Source organism: Galendromus occidentalis, unplaced genomic scaffold, assembly GCF_000255335.2.
Source record: "Galendromus occidentalis unplaced genomic scaffold, Mocc_1.1 scf7180000075612, whole genome shotgun sequence".
NCBI lineage: Eukaryota > Metazoa > Arthropoda > Arachnida > Mesostigmata > Phytoseiidae > Galendromus > Galendromus occidentalis.
The window spans coordinates 791,103-811,549 of record NW_003803602.1 but is presented as its reverse complement, the minus strand read 5'-3'; the positions used below and the strand labels follow the sequence as shown (position 1 = coordinate 811,549).

General features: G+C 52.7%; 2 protein-coding genes across 2 annotated transcripts; one reads left to right on the top strand and one right to left on the bottom strand.

The window, feature by feature from the left end:
• Nucleotides 1-4,310: 4,310 nt before the first annotated feature.
• On the bottom strand, nt 4,311-4,942 carry LOC100900431 (prismalin-14). The gene is made up of 2 exons (XM_018640489.1): nt 4,843-4,942; nt 4,311-4,711 (listed from the first exon to the last, which is right to left on the bottom strand). The coding sequence occupies exons 1-2, from the start codon at nt 4,858-4,860 to the stop codon at nt 4,463-4,465; spliced, it is 267 nt and encodes an 88-aa protein (XP_018496005.1). The 5' UTR covers nt 4,861-4,942; the 3' UTR covers nt 4,311-4,462.
• Nucleotides 4,943-12,444: 7,502 nt separating this feature from the next.
• Nucleotides 12,445-13,392, top strand: LOC100900290 (uncharacterized). The gene is made up of 5 exons (XM_003737673.1): nt 12,445-12,552; nt 12,638-12,699; nt 12,829-12,852; nt 12,997-13,089; nt 13,256-13,392. The coding sequence occupies exons 1-5, from the start codon at nt 12,489-12,491 to the stop codon at nt 13,355-13,357; spliced, it is 345 nt and encodes a 114-aa protein (XP_003737721.1). The 5' UTR covers nt 12,445-12,488; the 3' UTR covers nt 13,358-13,392.
• The last annotated feature ends 7,055 nt before the right edge of the window (nt 13,393-20,447 follow it).

The following is a 20,447-nucleotide window of genomic DNA, read 5'->3' as shown; positions in this document are numbered from 1 at the left end:
CTTTACGGAACACTGAACGCACTTGCCGACGAGGAAGGAATTCCTCTCCGGCACTAGTCGGCCATAAAATACGCATTCGGAAACGTAGTGCCGAACCATGAGTTGGAGGCACAGCAGCGTTCTATCAGGGCTCGGAGTCAATTTTCTTCTCTTGTGTGCGGGCTCGTTCTCCTCTCCGAGTGCGTCCATCTTCCGCGGCTTCCTTCCCCCCATTCCGGAGGCCTCGATCGTCCTCCGGAATTTATTTCCCGTCTGCATCCCGCTCCGGAATACTCCTTCACCATCAAAACCCCTAGCTCGGTCGGTTTACGTATCCTCCGCCTGTTTTTACCCAATACGTAACCGGCTAAAACGTGTGACGGTCTCTCCGGGGATAGAATAATATCGGCTTTTATGCGGGGCCGCGTGCGCCGATGAAACACGAGGACAGAGGAAAAACAGTCGAACATGTTTCTTAGTAGCGTCTGTTGTATTGGTGCGTGTGGGGGTGTGTGTCCATGGCACGTGTTAGCTATCGTCTTGAACAGAGCGGGGCGCTCCTCGTGGGGCAGGAGGCGCCCCGGTTCGAGTGTTCCTCACTCCCAACCTCATCTCCATACTCCCTTTGGGACGAGGAAGAGACCGCGATCCTAATTTCATTACGGCTTATTCCATTCTTTGTCTCCCCGCTCCTTCGTTCGGCCTCTTACGAGCCGCAGCAGCTGACCTCCAATAATACTTCAGGCTATCAACTTCTCAAAACTAAATTCTCTCTAACCAGATTCCATATCGAGCAAGCTCCGAGTATCCAGCGGAGGGAAAAGTCCCGAAGTTTCCTTATCCTGTCGGGCTCGCTGCGAGGAGTCCCCGCGAGGAGTATCGGAAATATCGCGGAGATTCGAATAGGATCTGAAACCGAAAGATTCGTCGCGCTGCGAAACACAGTGTCGGAGTGGGGTGGAGAAATCTCGACTGACATCACGATGCAATCGAAGTCGATCCGCGCTGCACTACGGGACTTTCACATCCGATGATGAGGTCAGGCGATGAGTTCGAGTCGACGCGAAACGAATCCGTGCGACGAGAGAACCCGATCTGAATCCAATCAGTGATCGGCGTGTCCCTCTCGACGACACCGATAAAGTGTCCTGTTGAACTCGTCCGCGCTCGTAAGTAATTAATTTCTCGATTATCCCGCGATCGATCATCTCTCCCGGAGCTCAGCCATCGTCTCGATCGCCTCAGCGTTTACAACCGGATATCCATCGGGGCGCTTGTTGAAACTGTAAGTCGTGGTCGGCGGGGTTTCGATAGAAGTCGCTGCTCGAATGAATTGATTTCCCTCCGGATCGGGAGTTTCATTCGAAATTTTCAATGGAGGAAACCGACGGAGAAAAACAAAGCTCGCGTAATCATTGAGCTGGCGCGTATGGCCGTGACAGATCTTCACAAGATCGTGCCGTGGAGAATTGTGTCCGTTTCATTAGAAGCGTCTGTCGCAGACGACGGAGAGAGGTCGTCCTGCAGGCTGACGGCTGCAGCAGGACGCAGGTAGGACTCAGGAAGGCAGGCATGTGAGCAGCAGGTAGCTGGCATCGTCGTCGGGGGCTTCCAAGGAACGAGTTTGTATTTCGCAGAAGCATTCGACTGGAAGTGCGGCTCTGGAGGTGACGCGCATAGATTTGAAACTTTCGCGTCAGTTCACACCAACTCGGAGCAGCCATCCACCCGGTCGGTCCTTCCGATAGCTGCGACTCGTTCTCGAGCCGCAGTTACGTCAATCGAAATCGTACGTGAGGAACCGGAGGGAAGCCTTTCGGTAACGTCACCTCTCAATCGTAGCAGGAAGCCTTCTGTTTTCTGAAAACGCAGTCATTCTGCAGCCTGTCGTGCGCGATCCATCAGGGAATTCTCTCATCGTGATGACGCTCGGGTAAACTTGTGAAACAGCTCAGCGGGACGATTGTTTGTGAACGGCGCGCGCCGTTCCAACGAAGGGCGTATCTGATTGTCACGTTTTTCGGCGTGAACAAGCCCGCACGCTCATGTACTTTTGCGCCGGACGTGCCTCGAGTTTGCCCATCATGCCTCGTCGCTTCTGGTCGAGCCTTTGTCTATATTCCGGTCAGAGAATCCCTCATCAAATGGGCCTACGCGACCCGATATCCCACGACGTAGGGCTCTCGTCCCCATTCGTTCGTTCGAAGGATTGGAAGCCGGGCAAACGACGCGAATTGAGCATTTCTCGTTCGGGATGAGTCCGCACACAACAGACGCTCGATTCCCCGATCGATCGAGTGCCTGACCCATGAGACGCGTTGTTTCTTCCCCCTTACGGCTAAAGCGCTCCGGGCCGCCCTCGGCCGGACGAGGAACACCCACGAGGTGATCCATCGTACATTTGCGGGAAAATTCGATTCCGGAGAACGGAGCCACGTCGGTGTCACTCGAAGTCTGTGTTCATCAACCTCTGCGCGCGGCTTGAATTTTATTGTCAGCCCGCCGCCGGTGGGAAAATCCACGATTCTTGCACCGAGTGTAAAAATCATCTTTCCGTAATAGTGGGGTGTAGTTTTTGTTCTGCCGATCCAGCCCGCACTCCGTGAGCGTTGGGGAAAAACAGACCCGTCGTGCGTCGAGTGAGATTGGAACCCTTCTGAAGAGAGCAATAATAATCATCCGGATTGGAGCGGGGCCGGCAACACGCGCAGCAAGGGAGAATGGACGTCACAGTTTATGCTAAGCTGTAAAATCCTTCTTTCGATGGCCTTCTGTCGCTCTTCCAGAGGAGGGGACGATTGCAAGACCGGCCCAGTGGGGGATCCACACGGCGAGGGAACAGGACGATGGTGAGACCGTGTAATGTATTCATCTCCATCCGGCTTCCCCTCGGCCATTCTGTTAGCGGGAACCCTCGAGCGAGTGCGGTATTGCTCGCTATTCCCGCTTGAACGTCTTCTCTCATCTGCATTCCTTAATGGCTTCCTGTCTGTGTTGATTTCGCTCAGGTTCTAGGGAAAGTAAACGTCGCTTAAGCGAGCAGAAGTCTCCTCATAGACGGTGAACGATTATTTTAGATTACCATTGCTTCTTCCCCGGAGAGGGATCCACGCTTTAGGTATATCCGCCGGCGACGCCCCCGGTACGGCTCGCGAAGAGATTATCCGGCGAAGCTGGGAATCGAGCTCGAAGCGTAGCGTTGATTGGCGGATTTCCAGGAAAAACAGAGATTCCGGGGCATGAAGGTTCAACGATTGGCGTAAACCTCGGCGCCGTCACGCCTGAGCTCCAAAGGAGCTTTTCGGTATTTCGAAAGGCACTCGTATTCCTGATGCACCCTCCTTGGAGACCTTTTGTAAAAACGATCATCTGCTGATCTTCTCCTCTCGAACGCGGCTCGTATATCATCCCTGAAGGATATCACCTGATTTCGTATGCAAAGCGTTTCATGGCGTGTATCGGATATGTACAGACCCTTCTATATCTCCAAGACAGGGAATCGAGGAGAGGATGGAGAGGGGCGGTACGGGGACGTGGAGCACAGACAGCGTATTAGGAGGTTCAGATCGGAGCGAAAGCCTTCAACGTTCATACCTCGTTGCACGTTCAAAGTCCAAGATACCATTCTTCCGCCTCCGATCGCTTTGCAGGCGATCGGTACGATCAGCGAGGCGAGAAGAAGCCCGGGTCCACTCCTCGAATTTATGAAAATCGTCGTGCCCGTGCACCGGGAACATCGTATTCACGTGATCGGATGGCTTGAGTAAAACTCTGAGCAGAAAATTCCGAAACGGAATGTCAGCGGAGATATGTGAGGAGAAATATCGTCGAGTTCCACTCTATCCCCGCTCAGATGAATCTTGCTGCGACGACGGGAGCTTGTCCTCGAACGGCAGGAAAAATTAAGGACCAGTGTTGCTACGATTGGTCGACAATCGAACTCGGAACGAAGTTCGTGATCACGTCTAATTTGTCCCTTCCAACCCCTGGGCCCGATTTCTGAGTCTCCCATCCTCGCAGTCTGGCCGGAGCTATGATTGTGGAATGCAACTGTATGCGGATTGCGCTGTCGTCTGGCTTAATTGCGTCTTACACTCTCATATAATCATCATTGATTGAATGAGGCTCGACTGGGGGCCGTAGGCAGCTCGACTGGACAGCGGTGCGATAATTGACGAGACTACTGGATTGTTCTCCTCAAGCAGGTGTCGAAAACTGTCTGTCCGTGATATGGTTATCTCCGGCGACCGCTTCAGGGCTTGCTCAAGTCGACGACTGTAATAGAGAGGATCTCGCAGATATTTGGTGTTTGAGAATTTATTCTTCGTTCGTACAAAAAATAAACCCCTTCCTCTCCCATGGGCCCGCTAACTGGACTAGAATCGGCCTTCGCTTCAAAAAATCATTTTTCTGACGTTCAGATCGATTTTGCCTCCGAGTCGATCAATTCCAATCCGATCGAGATGAGCATGAATTTTCAGCGTCAGATCCCGAAGAAGCCTCTCCCGTAACCTCCATATCCCCCGTAGCCGCCGTATCCACCGTATCCACCGTAGCCGCCGTAACGTCCGTAGTTCGTGTAGTAGCTGGCGCGAGAGTAGTAGAACGGATCATACATCCTAGCCAAGCGACGGTAGTAGAGGGGACGGAACAAGTTGTAGCCGGAATAACCGAACCCGTCACTTTGTGCCAAAATGCCGAGAACACACAAGGCCAGCACCGCCAGCAGAAACTAAAATGGATAGTTGAACATTAGCATTCACAGAGTTTTAGTCCATTCTCCGATCGACACCGAACTCGAAGACTTGTGGATGGCCGGAGAATCTCTCCGAAAGCACTCGATCCCTCACACGGGTCTGCTACCTGAGTCGTCGATCTCATGTCTGCTCGTCACTCTCCGTCGGTGAGACGGTCGGAACGTTTGGGTGTTTGCTTCTTTCCAGCACGGACTTTCGCTAAATGCCTTTCCCTTCAGGAGCTGTGGATCTTATAGAGGCACCAGCTGTGGAGGCGGCAGGCACCCGCAGTGAAAGCTTCAGGTTGCGCGGACCCTATTAGGTTCGGTGAGGCAACGGGACTCCGATCCGATGTTCGATCATTGGGCGGACTCGATCAATAGTCCCCTTCGTTCTCCATTCCGTATCGCTCTTGATTCGAAACTCTCGCGGGTGGTGGGAACCAGCACCTGAAATCCGTAGCCGCAGAACAACGATGAGTCGCGAAATTCGGGAGAAACAGAAGACCGAGCACCTTGTGAAGGCTAGGGACGACGGAATTCCCACAACTCGCCTACTTTGCAAATAGACCATCATCGTTTCGTCACAACCCGTCGATACCGAGGCAAACGGTGTGCCGAATGTTTTCTTTTCCAAAAACGTCACCATCACATTCTCAACTGTTGAAGCCGGCTGCCGCAGATTTCGGAGCTGCTCCTGCTGCTCAAAACTGGGCCTACGCTTCGAGTGGTTCTGAAAAGTCATACGGTCGCGTCACTTTCCACGGCGAACGTAGGCCGAACTACAGTTCCACGTTGAGCTCCCTCTTTGGCTTCCGATTCGGAAACTACGGGAATAGGCGAACTCTCTCTGCGGGAGCGCGAAATCGCAGAGTCCCAGGATCCGAGACGATGTTCCGGGTGATGATTTGTGGGATACGCAGATAAGCAGTGCGGCTGGTTCGTGGAGGTGGAGAAATTTCCGGAAGTCCGTCAGATCGACTCGAATAGAATGAAACGAGTCATTCGCTTCATCAAACGAAGTTCTAGCAAGCCAGGTTAGGCGGCGAAGCAGGATGCGTCATCTTGAGCGTGTCATTGTTATATCATCTAATGAGCGGCAAGCACGTCAGCCCCCGCAGAGACGCCCGATGCTCAGTAGTTCAAGGTTAGCCTGACGCAACTTGCCCTCTGGAGTCTCTCGATGGGGAGTTGCGAGGCCTTCCGGAGCTCTACAGCGATTTCCGCGAATTCCCATTCATCAGCCGGGAATCCGTTAAATTAGAGGATACGTGTTTCGAGGCTACGGTATGACCTCATATCGAATCGGACGCTCAGCTGTTTACATCCTCCAGCATAATCCGCCAGCACTCATACCTACAGCGCTCGTGAACACTAAACGGCGGGTATTCAAAGCTATAAAGGGAACGAGCGCGACAAGAGAGTGATATACCGAGCGAGTTGGCTGTTCATTCAAAAGCCCTACACCGATGATGCTCACCACTATCGGGAAGTGGGCGCCCCCGACAACCCGCTCAGTGGGCATCATCAGCCCCGACTCTCTTTTTCTTTCTCTCTCATAGCAGCGGCTCTCGTTAAAAGACTTGCTCCGCCGTACTGGAGCGGCTTTGGGCTAAGTATAAACAAACACGAAACGCCTCAGTGCTTCCCTTCGAAAAAGGGGCAAGGGGCGCTCACGTCCGCTTGATGGGGTGGCGGCGGCAGGCGGTGGGCATGAGGGGCCTTCCCTGATAACACCCAGCTAGTCTGCCTGCCGGCAACCCACCCCACCAACCGGCGAGGCAGACAGACCCAGAGTCGCTTGCCCTCGACGTCTGCGATCGAGGACCGCCAAAATCGCTTCCAGCAGCAAGCCACGACTGCAAAGAAGCGCCATCGGATAGCGCAGACAGACAGGCAGCTAATTTTAGCTAAGTCTGGCTGGCAAACCTCATCCCTGAAAGGGGAAAAACTTTTGTCCCGCCCGACCTGGCAATCAGTGTTCCAATTTTTACGCAGTGTCAAAGGGAGATGGGTAGAGTCCGACGACCGAGAGAGCGCTGGTTACGATAAAAATGCTGCCGTTCCGAGTGAGCCGCTCGATGGCACGCGCACGCAGACGTCCGACCCCAGCAACCCGGATGCATATAGCTTGAGGTGTTCGTCCAAGGGGTTTGAGCCCACTATAAGTTGGTAATTGGCGAGCATCGAGCGATCGAAGGTTGCCCCGGCAAAGCATCGAACGTTCACTCATTGTCAGTCCGACAGAAGTTCGTCTCGATGACGACCAGGATCTGCGTATCTAATGGGAACGAGCTCGCAGATCGGGAATAATGCGAAGAAAGGTTCGGCCGGTTCGCGGCCGAGTCCAAAACGGAATCGAATGGCAGACGTTCCGATTCGACTTCGTTCCATCCCGGCCGACTCGCTCGATAGCTGCGGACAACGAGGAAGCAAGAGCGCCGTTTGATCGTTTGGTCGAGAGGGAACAATAATTCTTCTTTTAATTCACTGTGCTATCTCAGTGGCCCATTCAGTCGTTTTCGGAACGAACACGAAGCTCCGTGTAGGTCTGCTCTCGAGTTCGTTTGGCTGCTTCTGTCCAATTAATCAGAGCTGCTTCTCAGTCCTCGTCGTGATGTGTGTGCGCCTGTGTGACCTCCTCGTTCCTTCCATGCGAATCCCGAGCCCTCGGGAATTCGCCGACTCTCGAAGGGCCCTGCTCCGTGTAAATGAATAACCCCAATACGTTCCGGCTGGTTTGATTCGAACGTTTTTGCTTCAGTGGGAGATCCTCGCAGGAGATCCTCAGCTCAATGAGCGCATCTGCTTTATGAATCCTCCTCTCTCACAGTCTGCTAGGTATCAGTGGCTCTCCGTGGCCACTTACCGTGATGCGCTGGTTGCAAACACCTTGCGAAGGGCCCGATTTGCCGCGATGGGCTCGACGCGATTCCTTATATCTCTGTCGTGGACAAAATTTTTCGAGAAGATAATTCTCACTCGGATCTTGTTCCTGAATCTGGGGCTTGACTTGCTAAGAGCAGCGCTTGAACTGGTTTCAGATCATTTACCCAATGCAGAGTTGAAGCCGGAGGGAGAAGTCCGGAGGAAACGGTGGTCAGCAGACGCCAAGGGATCCCTGCTGAGGAATCCCGGGGTGAGCGTTTATGAACCCCGTCCATTCGCCTATTGTGAGGCGGACGCGGAATGACACATATAGCTCTTTCGTGCCCTTCAAGAAAATTCCCTACGCTTGCCGTTTATTTTTATTATATATTAAACTTCATCATTATTATTTGAATATGAAATTTCATCATGCTTATGATTCGCTCCTACAGCAGAAGCCCCCTCCCCCTGCGGGTATATCGCTCGCTCAGAACTCGGCGGAACAGCAGGTTCGACGAACACACGAACACCTATTTTCCGCTGGCCGTCATGTTGAACGGCCAGGGTTTTTCCCGCGAAATCAACATTGTGCACTTGAATGTCGGAGGCGCCATCTCCGGACAAATTTGTATCCGACCGTACAACGAATGCTACGTGAGAGCCATGGGCGGGCGGACACGTTCGCGCAGTTTCAGCCCCACGCACGCACGTCGGCAATACAGAGGCAAGACGTTACGGGAGAGGATGCTGTAAACCTCAAGCATCACAACTTGTGATATGATGACCCTCGCGAGAAGCTCCGAGCTAAGATCAAACGTTTCCTAGTGATTCTTCCCCCAATTATTTCTTACGTATCGCGCAGGAACTAATTCGCGTTTCGTTGAACGTGAGCGGACGAAGTGCAATTCCGTGGAGAACCGATTATCATTTATCGGGCATGCCTTCCGTGTGGATCTCGTGGTTCCCGTATCAAAGGGCTAAGATTTTCACATCAGCCTCATCCAAATTCCATACGAAATCTCCGGAGCTCCATCATCGGTATCAAAGATCCGCATCGCCGACTGAGGGGATCTACATACACACATTGTCATCAAAGTTCATTTGACGCTGAGCAGATCCGCGTGAAATCTTGGAGAGCAGATCTGCCGTCATCCGGGACGCGTACGTTCCGTGAAACAACGCAGACATAGTACGTCAGAGCGGAGCTTGACCGCAGAAGCTCAGAAACCGCTCCACGGCGAATAGGCTCCTGCCCGGGTCTGGCTCAAAATATTCCACTGTACGCAGTGGGCCGATCTCCGCGCGAGCACCCCTCGTTCTATTGTCGGGAACGATTCTTCCGATCCAAGGACTCCGGAAGAGGAGCCAACCGCTTTCCGGGATCGACCAAGCTCGATTGCGACGTGGGGCGAATTCTTTCTTGGGTCAGAAGATACTGGGTCAGACAGCAACGCTTCTCAGCTAGCCTCTTTGTCTGAGTTGTCGGCTGAATTCTTTTCAGCTGGATTACCACCTCATTAAGAGTGGATCAGTCCTCGTGAGCTAGAGGCTCGAGGAGATGGACCTGTGATTGCAGTGGTGGGCCACCTCCGCCGCGGATCACTGTTCACTGCTTCGAGGGCAACGAAGAACCGAAACCTCCGACTGGGATCCCTCGATAGTCCATATCCAAGAGTTTGCGATCCGAATTTCGAGATTCCTAAAATATGATTTGGCGAACGGGAAAGGTCCCTGGCCCGAGGCGGAACTCTTCCTTACTGTGTTTTCGTGCGTCTGCGCGAACTTCTATCTCGTCCGTCTCCGGATTTTCCCGAGTCTCGCGCTAGTCTTTCGGGATATCAGCCCGGACTCTCCGAGATTCCCGCACGGTCTCGAGGGCTCATCCTTAAGGAAAGATCGAGTTCCTCGCGAAAGTGTTTCTTTTTTTCTCGCTCTCGATGGAAAGGAAACGCTTCCGCTGCATGACGCTCGCACATGACAAATGCACCGGGCACAACTCGCGAACGAACGACTACGAAGTAAATCAACGTAGGAGAAGCAATCCATCACATTGCTCGCTGCTATTCTGATGGCGTAAGAAGCCCGCGATAGACTTTTGAAATTTGAATGTAGAGACGCTACCGCCACCACCGACGCTACGCCTGCTCTACAGCGAAGAAGAAACAGGGTCGCTCGGCGGTGGTAGACTGACTGGTCGAGGAGTACATTTTGGAAATTGCATTTCGCTCGCGAAAAGGCCACCGACGAACGAACGCTCGGGCATGGTTCGCCAACGCTCTGAGCGAGGGCCGACGGCGAACCGACGGACGGATGGATGGATGGAGGGAAAAGGGCTAATGTACTTCTTGCATTGAAAACGTCAGAGTAAATACCTCGTCCCAAACAACGCAATGGCGTGAAGTTGGAAGAGTTCCCGAGCTTTCTCCCCCTTCTTTCGGACAAACGAGGGGCCCCGAACCAGAGCTTCGACGAAATTCGGTCGATGAAAGATCCCAAGCTTTTCATGCCGGGAAGTTCCACTACCGAGTCAGTCGCCCGAGAAATGTCAAAAATCCGAAGTGTATCGACGGTGTTCCGCGGAGGAAGAATGTCCTCGAATCTCTGACGAGCGATGTTCTTCTCTGCGCGGACGACTGTCGTGACTTCCGCCGGTCGAATACTTTAACTTGAATGTGTCTCGACTCTTGGCGCTGTCCGAGAGTGGAAATATTCTCTCTCGCTCGACTTCGATGAATCGGAACTACACTCACCGATTTCTTGCGAGATACTCCCCAATGAACGTCTCGGCTCCGGAATATTTCCCCTTCGCTACGGATTCAAACGTCAAAGTCGGAGTGGAACACGTTGTACGGGCAGCACGTAATGAAAAAAGAGCTTATGGATGATTTATGCACCCCTCATGCGAGCGTCCGTCGGCCAGTTGAAAGGGTCTGGAACCGAACGAAACCGCACAGTTTGATTCTCGAAACGACGGGTTGTAACGCCAACGTGATGGAAATCCTCTGAAAAACCCCGGACACTCAACAAACAGCCGAAGTCCTGCTGTTCTTACGCTCTGCTCGCCTTCGCGCCACGCAGAATGGGTAGGTATGACCGGGCTATTGGTATGGAAAGTCTGTTCCGGGGAGTTGAATCAGTTTTCGCGGGAGAAAAATATCAGTCGCATCACCGGGCGGGCCAGCTTTCTCCCGCGCGATTGGAAGAGCGAGAGCCATCGACGGCAAGCCCAGTCTCATGAAGATAATCAAGCACGAGTTCTGTAGTACCGACCCAGCCGATCGGAATCCATCGGACCTCAGATTTCCGTGCTCGAAAGTACGAACTCGGCCGAAGAATTCATAGGTTGTTTCTGTTTTCGCTCGAATGTCTGAGCTCCGCCCGATTCTTACGGAAGAATGCCGATGCCCTCCCACTCCGATGCTCCCGTACGCTCCCTCGCCTCTTCGAAATGCGCCTGAATTCTTCCCTCAGCCAATTCTAGCAGTCGAGATATCCGAATATTCCAAATCCTGGCACACTGGTGGGAGCAAGGATGATACTCCGCCTGTATCGTCGATCTCGATTCGTTTCCGAAGCGGGGAAGCTTTTTTTTAGGTCTCTGTATAGTTCAGTGATCCAACAGCTGGACCCCGAACGCTCTCCCGGCGGACTGAAGTTGGAAATCCCAGGGCGGCCGATCGGGTGGTTGGATAGCTGCACCATTTGTTGTTCTCTTGCCGTTCGGGTCACGTCGGAGTCTGTCCCAGTGGAACCGCAGATCAAGCGCCAAGCGGCAAAGTGGATAAGCGTACTTCACGACCAATCCTTAGCGAAAGTCGCATTTGATTTAGCTAAATCATCTTGCGCCCATGCTCGGCTTCCTCCTCTCCTCAGCACTTCCAAATAAAGACGAATTCTCTACACGTTCGTGGCGCCTGCCAAAACAAAAGCTACTGTTTCCGCGGTGTTTTGTCCCCTGGCACATCTGGATGGTCGCGCCTTCGTTCATGAGTTGAGGAAATCTATGGGTGTTCCTTCCTCGAAGCACCGCGCATCTTCGACGTGGATATATTCGTTTTCTCCCCCATGCACTCTTTCACTAGGTTCGGTGAACTTACAAAATTTTCCATGGACGTACCCCACGAGGAGGCCGCCATCCGCATCGGACAGAGATATCGGACAGACTTCATTCTAGGAAGCCTCCACGGAATGGGGAGAGATATCCAACAGGGTGGAGAGTACCGTGACGGAGTACAAGTCAATCACAATAAAATTGATGACGCATTCAGAAAGTTGCCAGCGGGGAAAGTCGGTGGATTCATTAGCTTCACGTAGCATCCATTCCCAGGCGGGTCCGTCTCTTCCTCTTGCAATTGCGGGGCCTCGCGGCTCGGTCGGATCCATTTTTCAATCTAATCCCTCCACGTTGTTCGGAAGGTAAGACCAACCACTGGATGTGTCAACTTTGCTAAATTTCTGCTCTCATTAGAATTATTATCCATCGAAATTCTGACCGTGAAGCTCTTTTCTCTCCATCAGCCACGGTCCCGCAGATTTTGTCGGGTAGATGGGATCGTTACAACAGCCGTCCCGATAGATCACCTGTTCCACGGCTTGTACGAGTCAATGATTCCATCTAAATGGTAGATATTCTCTCCTTCCGGTCATGAACATTTTCTGCCCGCCATTGTGAACTTGTTCTCGCACGCATCAGGCCTTGAGGTTAAACAGGTCGATCTCTTGATCGGATTTCCATTGTGTTTACACGAAAACCATCGATCTCGATTGTGTTTCGAGTTTCCAGTCTGGCTTCTCTCCCCCAAGTTTGAGAGAGCGAAACTTCGATCAGAGTTGTTATAAATTACGATCTGGATGAGGAGTTCTCTATTGTTCCGCAGGGCTTTGGAAACTTCGGACTTCCCTGGATATGCATCGCTTGATTCTGATTGGATTCCTCGCCGGAGCTGTCATCGCTGCCGAGCCGAACGCAGGTTTGGATTCTGCTTGGTCTTCGAAGCGTCGAGATCGAGGTCCTGGAGGAGGGAAAAATCATAAAGAAAGACTTTCTTCTTCCAGCTCGAGAATGGTTTCTCATGGTTGCGAAAGAACAAGGAATGTCCGATAGGGGAGCAGAGGGGGTAAGTTCTTGATGCTTGCGAGATCAATTAGCGCATCCTCATTGGGATGTGATACTGTTCCGGTCATGATGAGACCCAAGTGATGATTTTTGCTGTTACCTGACGCTGATGCTAATGTTTGTCACTCAGCTGTTGAAGATCATCGAACAAATTGTAAGTGAGCCTGTATCGAAGTTCAACACCTTTCGAAGCTGATTCTCCCCTATAGCATGCCCATGCGAAGAGTTGCCCTCGAATTAATTTTCGCGGTACGTTGCCGACTCTGGTTCTCACTCCTGAATTTCCATTCTCCAACAGGACACCGAGGGTTTCTCGGCAGATAATATGCCCTCGGTCCCGGAAGTGGATGCTCTAGTCGCCAAGCTCCGCCCTCAAATCGTGGAGAAAGCGGTAAGCAATACGGGGTCCCATCCGCATCCGATCGATCGATGCTCTTGATTCCGCTCCGGAGATACTTTGTATATCGCCAGTTTTCCCAAGTTCGTCCACTCATACGTGATAGATGGTAAAATTCAATTTGGGACAGCTTATCGAGGCGGAGTATTTGACTTTGCAGACGGCGATGATGTGTAAGAAGGACGGTCCCAGGGTTCCAGCGGTGCTGGATATTATGCATCAGAGAGCGGTGGAATACATGGAGAGTCAAAAGACAAAATAAAAATGTCTTCAACGGATTCCGATTTCTTCACGAAATTCCTGAGTGTTCGCTGTGGCATTCCTCCTGATGATCAAGCCGGATCCCTGTCGTGTCTGCCCGCTTCGATTTGACGGGAAGGTCTATGAGGAATTGTCGCGGATTCTTCGTATCCGTGAACCCTGGATTTTGTCCTCGGTTCATAGTTCCACCAAGTGCGAGGGAATCCGACGCAGAATGAGAATGGATGGGCGAGACATCCGTTTTAAAGGGTAAATGAGAAAGCAAATTTTAAAGTGTTTCGGTCGACTCCGGCGATTTTGTGCTTGCTGCGTGCGTCGGTCTTAAACCTCTCCCGGCATCCCGGCTCCGCGGCCGTCGTCGTCATTTCAGAGGAGCTCTCGGAATTCCCGCCTAGCCCGCTGACAACCTCACAAGGGCCCAGATTGATGGGGGCGAAGAGTGAAGGCCTTTGTGTGCCAGCGGCACCCACCGAGGCCACAACGGGGCCTCAATACCACCCCCCCCCGTTCGCCCGTACCGTTCGCCCCTCTTTCACAAAGTAAAAGATTGCCAAGTCGACTTGCTCGTCGAGCGGCTGCGTAAGGCACAGTGCGTTCACCGGCTCCTGATGGATCGCCCACTTGCGCCGACGACCACAAGCATACATTGTTAGTCTGAGGAAACCTTCAGTCAGATGAGCGTCAATATATGTAGCTGACATTATTCTAGTCAGCTCTGCCGCCGATGCCGCCGTCGCCCCGAGCCGCGAAGCCGAATGTTCCTCGAGGAGATCTCCACTAGAAGGCAAGCAAGCAGGCAGGCCGGCCGGCCGGCTGGTCGACAGGCAAGCGGGTGGGCTTGTCGCTTGTCTTGTCCGTCGAGGGTGAAACAAAGCCAGCACCGTGGGCTTCGATCGTGTCGTTTTCCGCTTGCCACCAAAACCGCAACGTGATCCGCATCAGATGACGAACAATATCCGCTGTACAATATCCGCGACATTCGCAGGAGACGGGCAACGAAGAGAAACTGGGCGCGCACCCGCGATATAAAAAGAGAGAAGATATGAAATGACTCGACGACGGCTGGATCCACTTTCCGCGGTTGAGCTTCCAGCGCGAAAACCGGCCGAGTCCCATATTACTCTCACTCAGTCGGCCGCGACGTCGATGTGCGCGACGTGATACCACTGTCGAACAGTGAATGATGATAAGGGAGTCGGAACCCTGCCAAGGAATACAGCGACGCATCCAAGACTTATGACGAAGCGACCTGCGTCACGGAACTTGATGTTTGTTCGTTTCCTCCGCCAATCGCGACTTCCCCCAGTACCGGAGTCGCTCGGAGTCGTATCCGGATAAACTTTCCCGGGCCTCGTTCAACGAGATCTCAATCGAGAAGTCTGATCTCTGCCCGGACCTTGCGTTTCAGTCAGAGAGAGAGATAACCCGCCCCAAGTTCATCCAATACAACTCAATGCGGGAAGGCTTTGCTGTGAGATAGGCGTACGTAAGGAAGAGTGATGGAGGTGTGTGAAGCGTCCTCGTCGACACTCCTCTTCGTTCCATTAATATTGTCCAGGGACGACAGTGCAGTTATCAGAAAAGCTTCATTTGCGCCTCCGACCGGCGGCGGGCGGAAGGGAGGAAAAAACTAGCTCAGTCAGAGAAAAACTCGGATAGAAAAGCCCGCTAATGGCAGTTGGCGATCGGGGTGGGGTGTGGATGGCTACTACGAGACAGAATCATTCCGTTCCGCCCGTTCTACGGCAGGGCCGTGCGGCCTGTTGCGGGAGAACGTCACGAACGATGGACAGATCCAAGCCTCCTCCATCGTCTGAAATGAGTTTTTACGAATTCGGAGGCTCTATTCAAAGTTCGGAGCAGGATTGACGGAAGTCTCCGCCAATAGGAGCGGAGGGCTCAAATCTCGAGATTGGCGCTGGCTGGATGACTTCGCTCTACTCAGAGGACGGATGGGAAAAGAGTTTGCGTTTTATCACGCACGGATAGGAACCGAGGTCGTTATTCCGAGTCGAGGTCACGCGGAGAATGTTTCCACGAGCGGCGTTATTTTTTGGGTCTTTTTCCCAGTTGGAACTTCCGACAGAGGCCTGGATCATCAGCGGAGAGAGACATACGCTCGAGGTCGTTTGCAGTCGCTAGAAACCGAGTGCCCGAACCTCCCGTGGTTCTCCGGGCAGATCTCTCTAGGACCCTAGGGTGTAGCGGAACGCGCGCACGACCCTGAACGCTGATCATCATGTCGAGTCTATCGAATGTGGCATGGAATTCTGGATGCGAATTTTCGCATTCGAGTACGAGCTACGTGATAATGATTGGAAGGGTTGCCGTCTTAGAGCGCATTCGTGTCTCTCTGTGAGTTGGGCGAGAGCTCCGAGCCTTCAGAACTTCGTCAGCGGTCTGTATCGAGCACCTCTTGTTTTGCAACTGTAATCTAATCAGCGTTTCTCCTTGTGGTTGCGTGACGGAGTATTTACAGTGATCTCGGAGCCAGTCAGCGAGCCAGCTGGCAGGCAGGCAGGCTGGGGCAAACAGCTGGGCAAGCTTGGCGAACAAACGGGCCAGTCAGCCACAAGTGAAGCTCCTACGCAACTAATTAGATTTAGTGTTCTAGGGGCAGACTTCTTTTATAGCTGAGGGCAATGCTGCTCGCCGAAGAGCAAACCTTTGAGCGCCAAGACGCTTAGTATTGATAACTGCGACGTGCAAACAGCGATCCTCGAAGCCACCCCAGAGGGAATTCCGCCTCAACCCTTCGCGCCGTGAAAGTGACCGAGAATCCCTTCCGAAGTCCGACATTCTACTTCTGCTTCGCTCAACGATTCCGAGATACGATGATGCGGTGATGGGAACGAGGCTAGCAAATGATTTCTACTGGCGTTCTAACCTCACGGGACGGAACAGGTCTCGTGGCATCGAGCTTAAAATTCCTGTATGTCTTGCCCGAGGCGATTTTATTCATGCAAAACTAACGTCCTGGCCAGCCCCGACGGAGAGAAAAAGCGGCGAGACGAATCGCTACTCGCGGCTCTTTTCTGCCGATATTTGAGTGGCGTCGAACAGACGTCGGCGGAGGGCATGGGTGAAGCCGCTCGAGCGAGAGCCCGATCGATTGAAACAAACTTCAGCGTAACCAAAGAGTTTCTTCCTCTCATCACAAAGTCATCGGGAGCACTCGCCGTGAAATGAGTCCTTGATTGCATTCTTCGGCGTCGAAGCCCGCTCCGAATGCTTATTCTACAACAGAGCGATGTTGGCACAGAACAAAGTGGGAGAGATTTCGCTTAGCTCATCCTAGTTCAGAGTGTCATTGCTTGACTTTAGCGCAGAAGTGGAGCGAGCGGAGAATGGAATTGGTCCCTGTCTCGCAGTTTCGTCGTGTTATGGGTAGTGCGCAGCTGCTTTCCATTTACATACTCCGCAAAACTACGGTGCGCACAACAGGTTTCGGAAATGAAGCACTCCACCCTCCGATGACGGATTCATCTGTGCCCTCGTGCGCTCACGTTGCGATCGTCCCGTCCGACAACGTCCTCAATGAACTCAACATTTGTACCATCATTCCATATGTATGACGATTCTCGCTGTCACAACACAGCAAAGCTCTATGCGTAGCCTCGACGCTGCTGATTGGCCGAGGAAATTCGCATGAGGAAAGTCGATGCGGATTGAGGAAACCTTCAAGGAGCAAGACTCTAGCGCATAAATCAGTATTGGGAAGAGCTCGAGTTACTTTCTGTACCGGATCCGAATTCAGAGACACCAGCGGACCCCGCAGACATTTGCGTCTCTCAGCACTTTGTTGGACCCGAGTTCCAATTTCTTCCACGTCCATGCTCGGAAGTCGACCTTCGTCCGAGCGGTCACGGTCGCGCTCTGCCGCCCGGTCCAAAGGCGAAATGTCAATCTCTTCGCGATCTGAATGAAAATAGGAAACCTGAAAATAGGCATGAGCTCCTCGACGGCTACTCTTCCTTCCTCCGATCATTTCGCCTCTCCCGCTTTTCCGGATCAGTGGACCCCGAGAGGAACCTGTGTGCTGAAATGGAATCGTGTTCCATCTACTGCCTGGGATCGTTTCGGTGGAGCTCCTGCGAAACTGAGAATGCGATACTTGCTCACTCCGATAGATTGTCTGGAGCCCAGACTGTCAAGTTGGGAGCTCATTCCCGAGGTTTCCGAGACTGTATCTGATCTTCTTCCATTTCTCGTCGCTCATCGTTCCGTCGCAAAGGTCTCGCCGATTTTCCGGAAGACCGGTTCCCTCGTCTCGAATCGGGCTCCACAGACCAAGCAGAGAGAAAGTTCTTCCGCAGAGAGCTCGAGGGCGACTTTCGTTAAGGTGGGCAAGGATATGGCTGCGTTGAGCGTTCCTCATGTGTTTTTCCTCACTCGAAAACCCGGTCCCTCTCTTCCCATACTGTCGATGGAAGCGGCGGAAGCTTTTAGCCGTGAAGTCGATTAGTTGTTGGTGGAGGACGACGACGGATCATTAGAGCTGTAGAGTCCTCGCTCCCTCGGCGTTTCCGTCGTACCCAGAGGCGCTGAGTTGCAGCCAGCCAAATGAAGCGGAAGACGACAGCAGGTGTTGATAGCAGCGCGTGAGTTTGAATACTCGAGGCGCAGATGCTCGCAACTAGCTTCAAAATCGGTGCTCCCTACTGTCCGGGCTACCTTTGCGACACGTCGAGATCTGCTCGGATGATCTTTCGGACGCCCGAGAGTGAGGGTCCATAGATTGGGTCCCTTGGATCTCGGATGAAAAGAGGTACTCCTGAAACTCTCCGGCGAGAATGGGTGATCAGAATTAAAAGAATATCGGCGGCGAGAATCAGATAGAGGATCCTGGCGTTCATGAGCATATATGTATGTATGTACGTGCCAACACTCGCTGCGAGCTACGCGGACAAAGAGCTCGGGTTGGAGGCGCACCGGGACCAACACGCTCATTTCCGCTTCCATTCTATACGACAACGACAACAACACGCCGGATGTTCAGCCAGTGATTCGGGAACTTACTCGGATCCTGAACAGCTTGCAGGGAACATTGCCGGGAGCTCTGAAACAAATGATGTCCGTCTTGCGCCGACATCCGAGCTGCGGTTCGACGCTCCGCAGAAACCTTCGGGAAGTCGCAGGATGGCGGATGAAAATCGAGATGTCAGACATAATACATAGAATACAAGGGGTTTCGTAAGGAAAGGATGAAGCCATAGACGGAAATATTACGAGCTTCGGATTCGCAGGATATGGAAGAGAATTATGAGGACGGAGCCCCAATATCGAGAGGCACGAGTCCTTCGGCTATCCTGACGTGTCGCTTGGTGTCGAGTGTCGAGGGTCTAGCTAAGTGAGAGACAGATCTCCAGCGCATCACGAACGAGGCAAGTCTCTTCGAGTGCCTCTCTGACCAGGAAGGGACAAGTGTTATGAATTGCACCGCGCGGAGAGCACCATCTTTGCCATATGCAGATACCGCCGCAGCGCCAACCGAAAGCCTTCTGATATTCACGGAACGGCTGACGGCAGAACGGGAGCGACGAAGAGAGCGTTCGCGTTCCGTCACAGAAACGTCCGAGGTGGGCGAGGAAACCGATCAACGACACTGATGAAATACAGCTACCTGCGGTCATTCCTGGGTCATCAATCATTATCCTGGGGTCGGCGACCAGACGGACTCTGATCCCAGAACGCCTCATGTCCGTTCGAGTTCCTGAATAGTCCACAACGGGCACAGGACGCTCGATAAAGAGGCGAATTCAAGAGTTTCGTCCCTCCGAGGTCTTGAGATCGGGCGATCGGCCGTCACGGTCCCCGCCAAACCCGGTTCTTACTTAGAAACGAACGACGCTCAGGGATCCGGTGGAGTCAGCTGACACTAAGCAGGGCTCGACGAGCGAGCTGCCGGAGCGGTGTAGTCAATTCAACAACACCGGTGCGGAGAAAGTTCAGAGAAGAAAGCGAACTTTGTCGCTTATAGAAGTGTCAGCTTGAACAAAGACGTGTACAGCAAGTTCTTTACTTTACAACGAAACGAGGAAACACTCGATGTTGCACGGCCGGAGGGAAAGTTTCCCCGGAGGTGACAAAGAAGAAACATGGGCCCATTTAATGTGAGCCTGACACGATAACCACTGGTGTACTCCATCAATAATAGGAACGCCTATTGCCAACAAAAGTCGCCACGCTTCTTTGACTCTCCTGCACGACGAAGAGCAGACTATGTACACATGGACACTTGACGATGGATACATAGGCACATAGTTAGCTAGATGTCAACGGAGGCGCAACATCTCCCTTCGGTCCCAAGGGTTTCGGTTCCGAGCTGGAAAGCAACATTCTCTGAATAGTTCAACACGGAAGGCTCGAATTTCGCGGAAGAAGTATTTTACTCGTATACGCTCGGCTCAGCAAAATAGTTCATGAGATTCCGCATTGTCACAAGCGATGCACGTAGACATTGGCTTCAAACAGAGTTCGGTTGAGACGCTGCCGGTGGCAGCATTTGCTGCTGCGACGACAGCACTCTCTCGCACCGGCCCCTCCTCCCCTGTCGTGGACCAGATCAGGAAACGAGAGATAACTCAATTCTCGTGCGGAGTGTTTGCTGATGCGATGAGCAACGATCTCCCCTGAGATGGTTGGCAAGCAAACCGTCAAGGCGTTCCGAGTCAGCATCAGCAACCTATGGAAACGCTGTTTGGTCTAGGGAGTGTTCTTGCACCGCCAAGTCGAACTCCACGACGACGGCAATACTCGACAATGCAATTAAATCGGAAGGAAAAAGCCCGATCCGACGCTCCGGGACTTCGAAACTTCCTTCCCGTCTCGTGAACCTCGGAGTTTTCTTCCAAGTCGCAACATCCTCCGACCGGAGGGAACTCATCCACTCACAATAATTATTTATTAATATTCTGTCGAGTAATAATAATTATTGTTTTCGCACCCTGGCGCCTCCGTGAGTCATGGTGATCCATTAGTTCCTCCACCGCAATCGCTGCATCAGAGGAGACGTGTTTTTACAGCGTGTTACGTACGATGTTCGAGGGCACCGTAAGCGTGGACGTTTATGAAGTGCCCCCCGAGCGTGG

What these genes read in the sequence shown, in the direction of transcription:
- LOC100900290 (XM_003737673.1), top strand. Translation starts at nt 12,489, where the DNA reads ATGCATCGCTTGATTCTGATTGGATTCCTCGCCGGAGCTGTCATCGCT. An exon ending in CGCTGCCGAGCCGAACGCAG is followed by an intron (nt 12,553 to 12,637) that starts GTTTGGATTCTG and finishes TTCTTCTTCCAG; the next exon opens with CTCGAGAATGGTTTCTCATG. An exon ending in CTCAAATCGTGGAGAAAGCG is followed by an intron (nt 13,090 to 13,255) that starts GTAAGCAATACG and finishes TTGACTTTGCAG; the next exon opens with ACGGCGATGATGTGTAAGAA.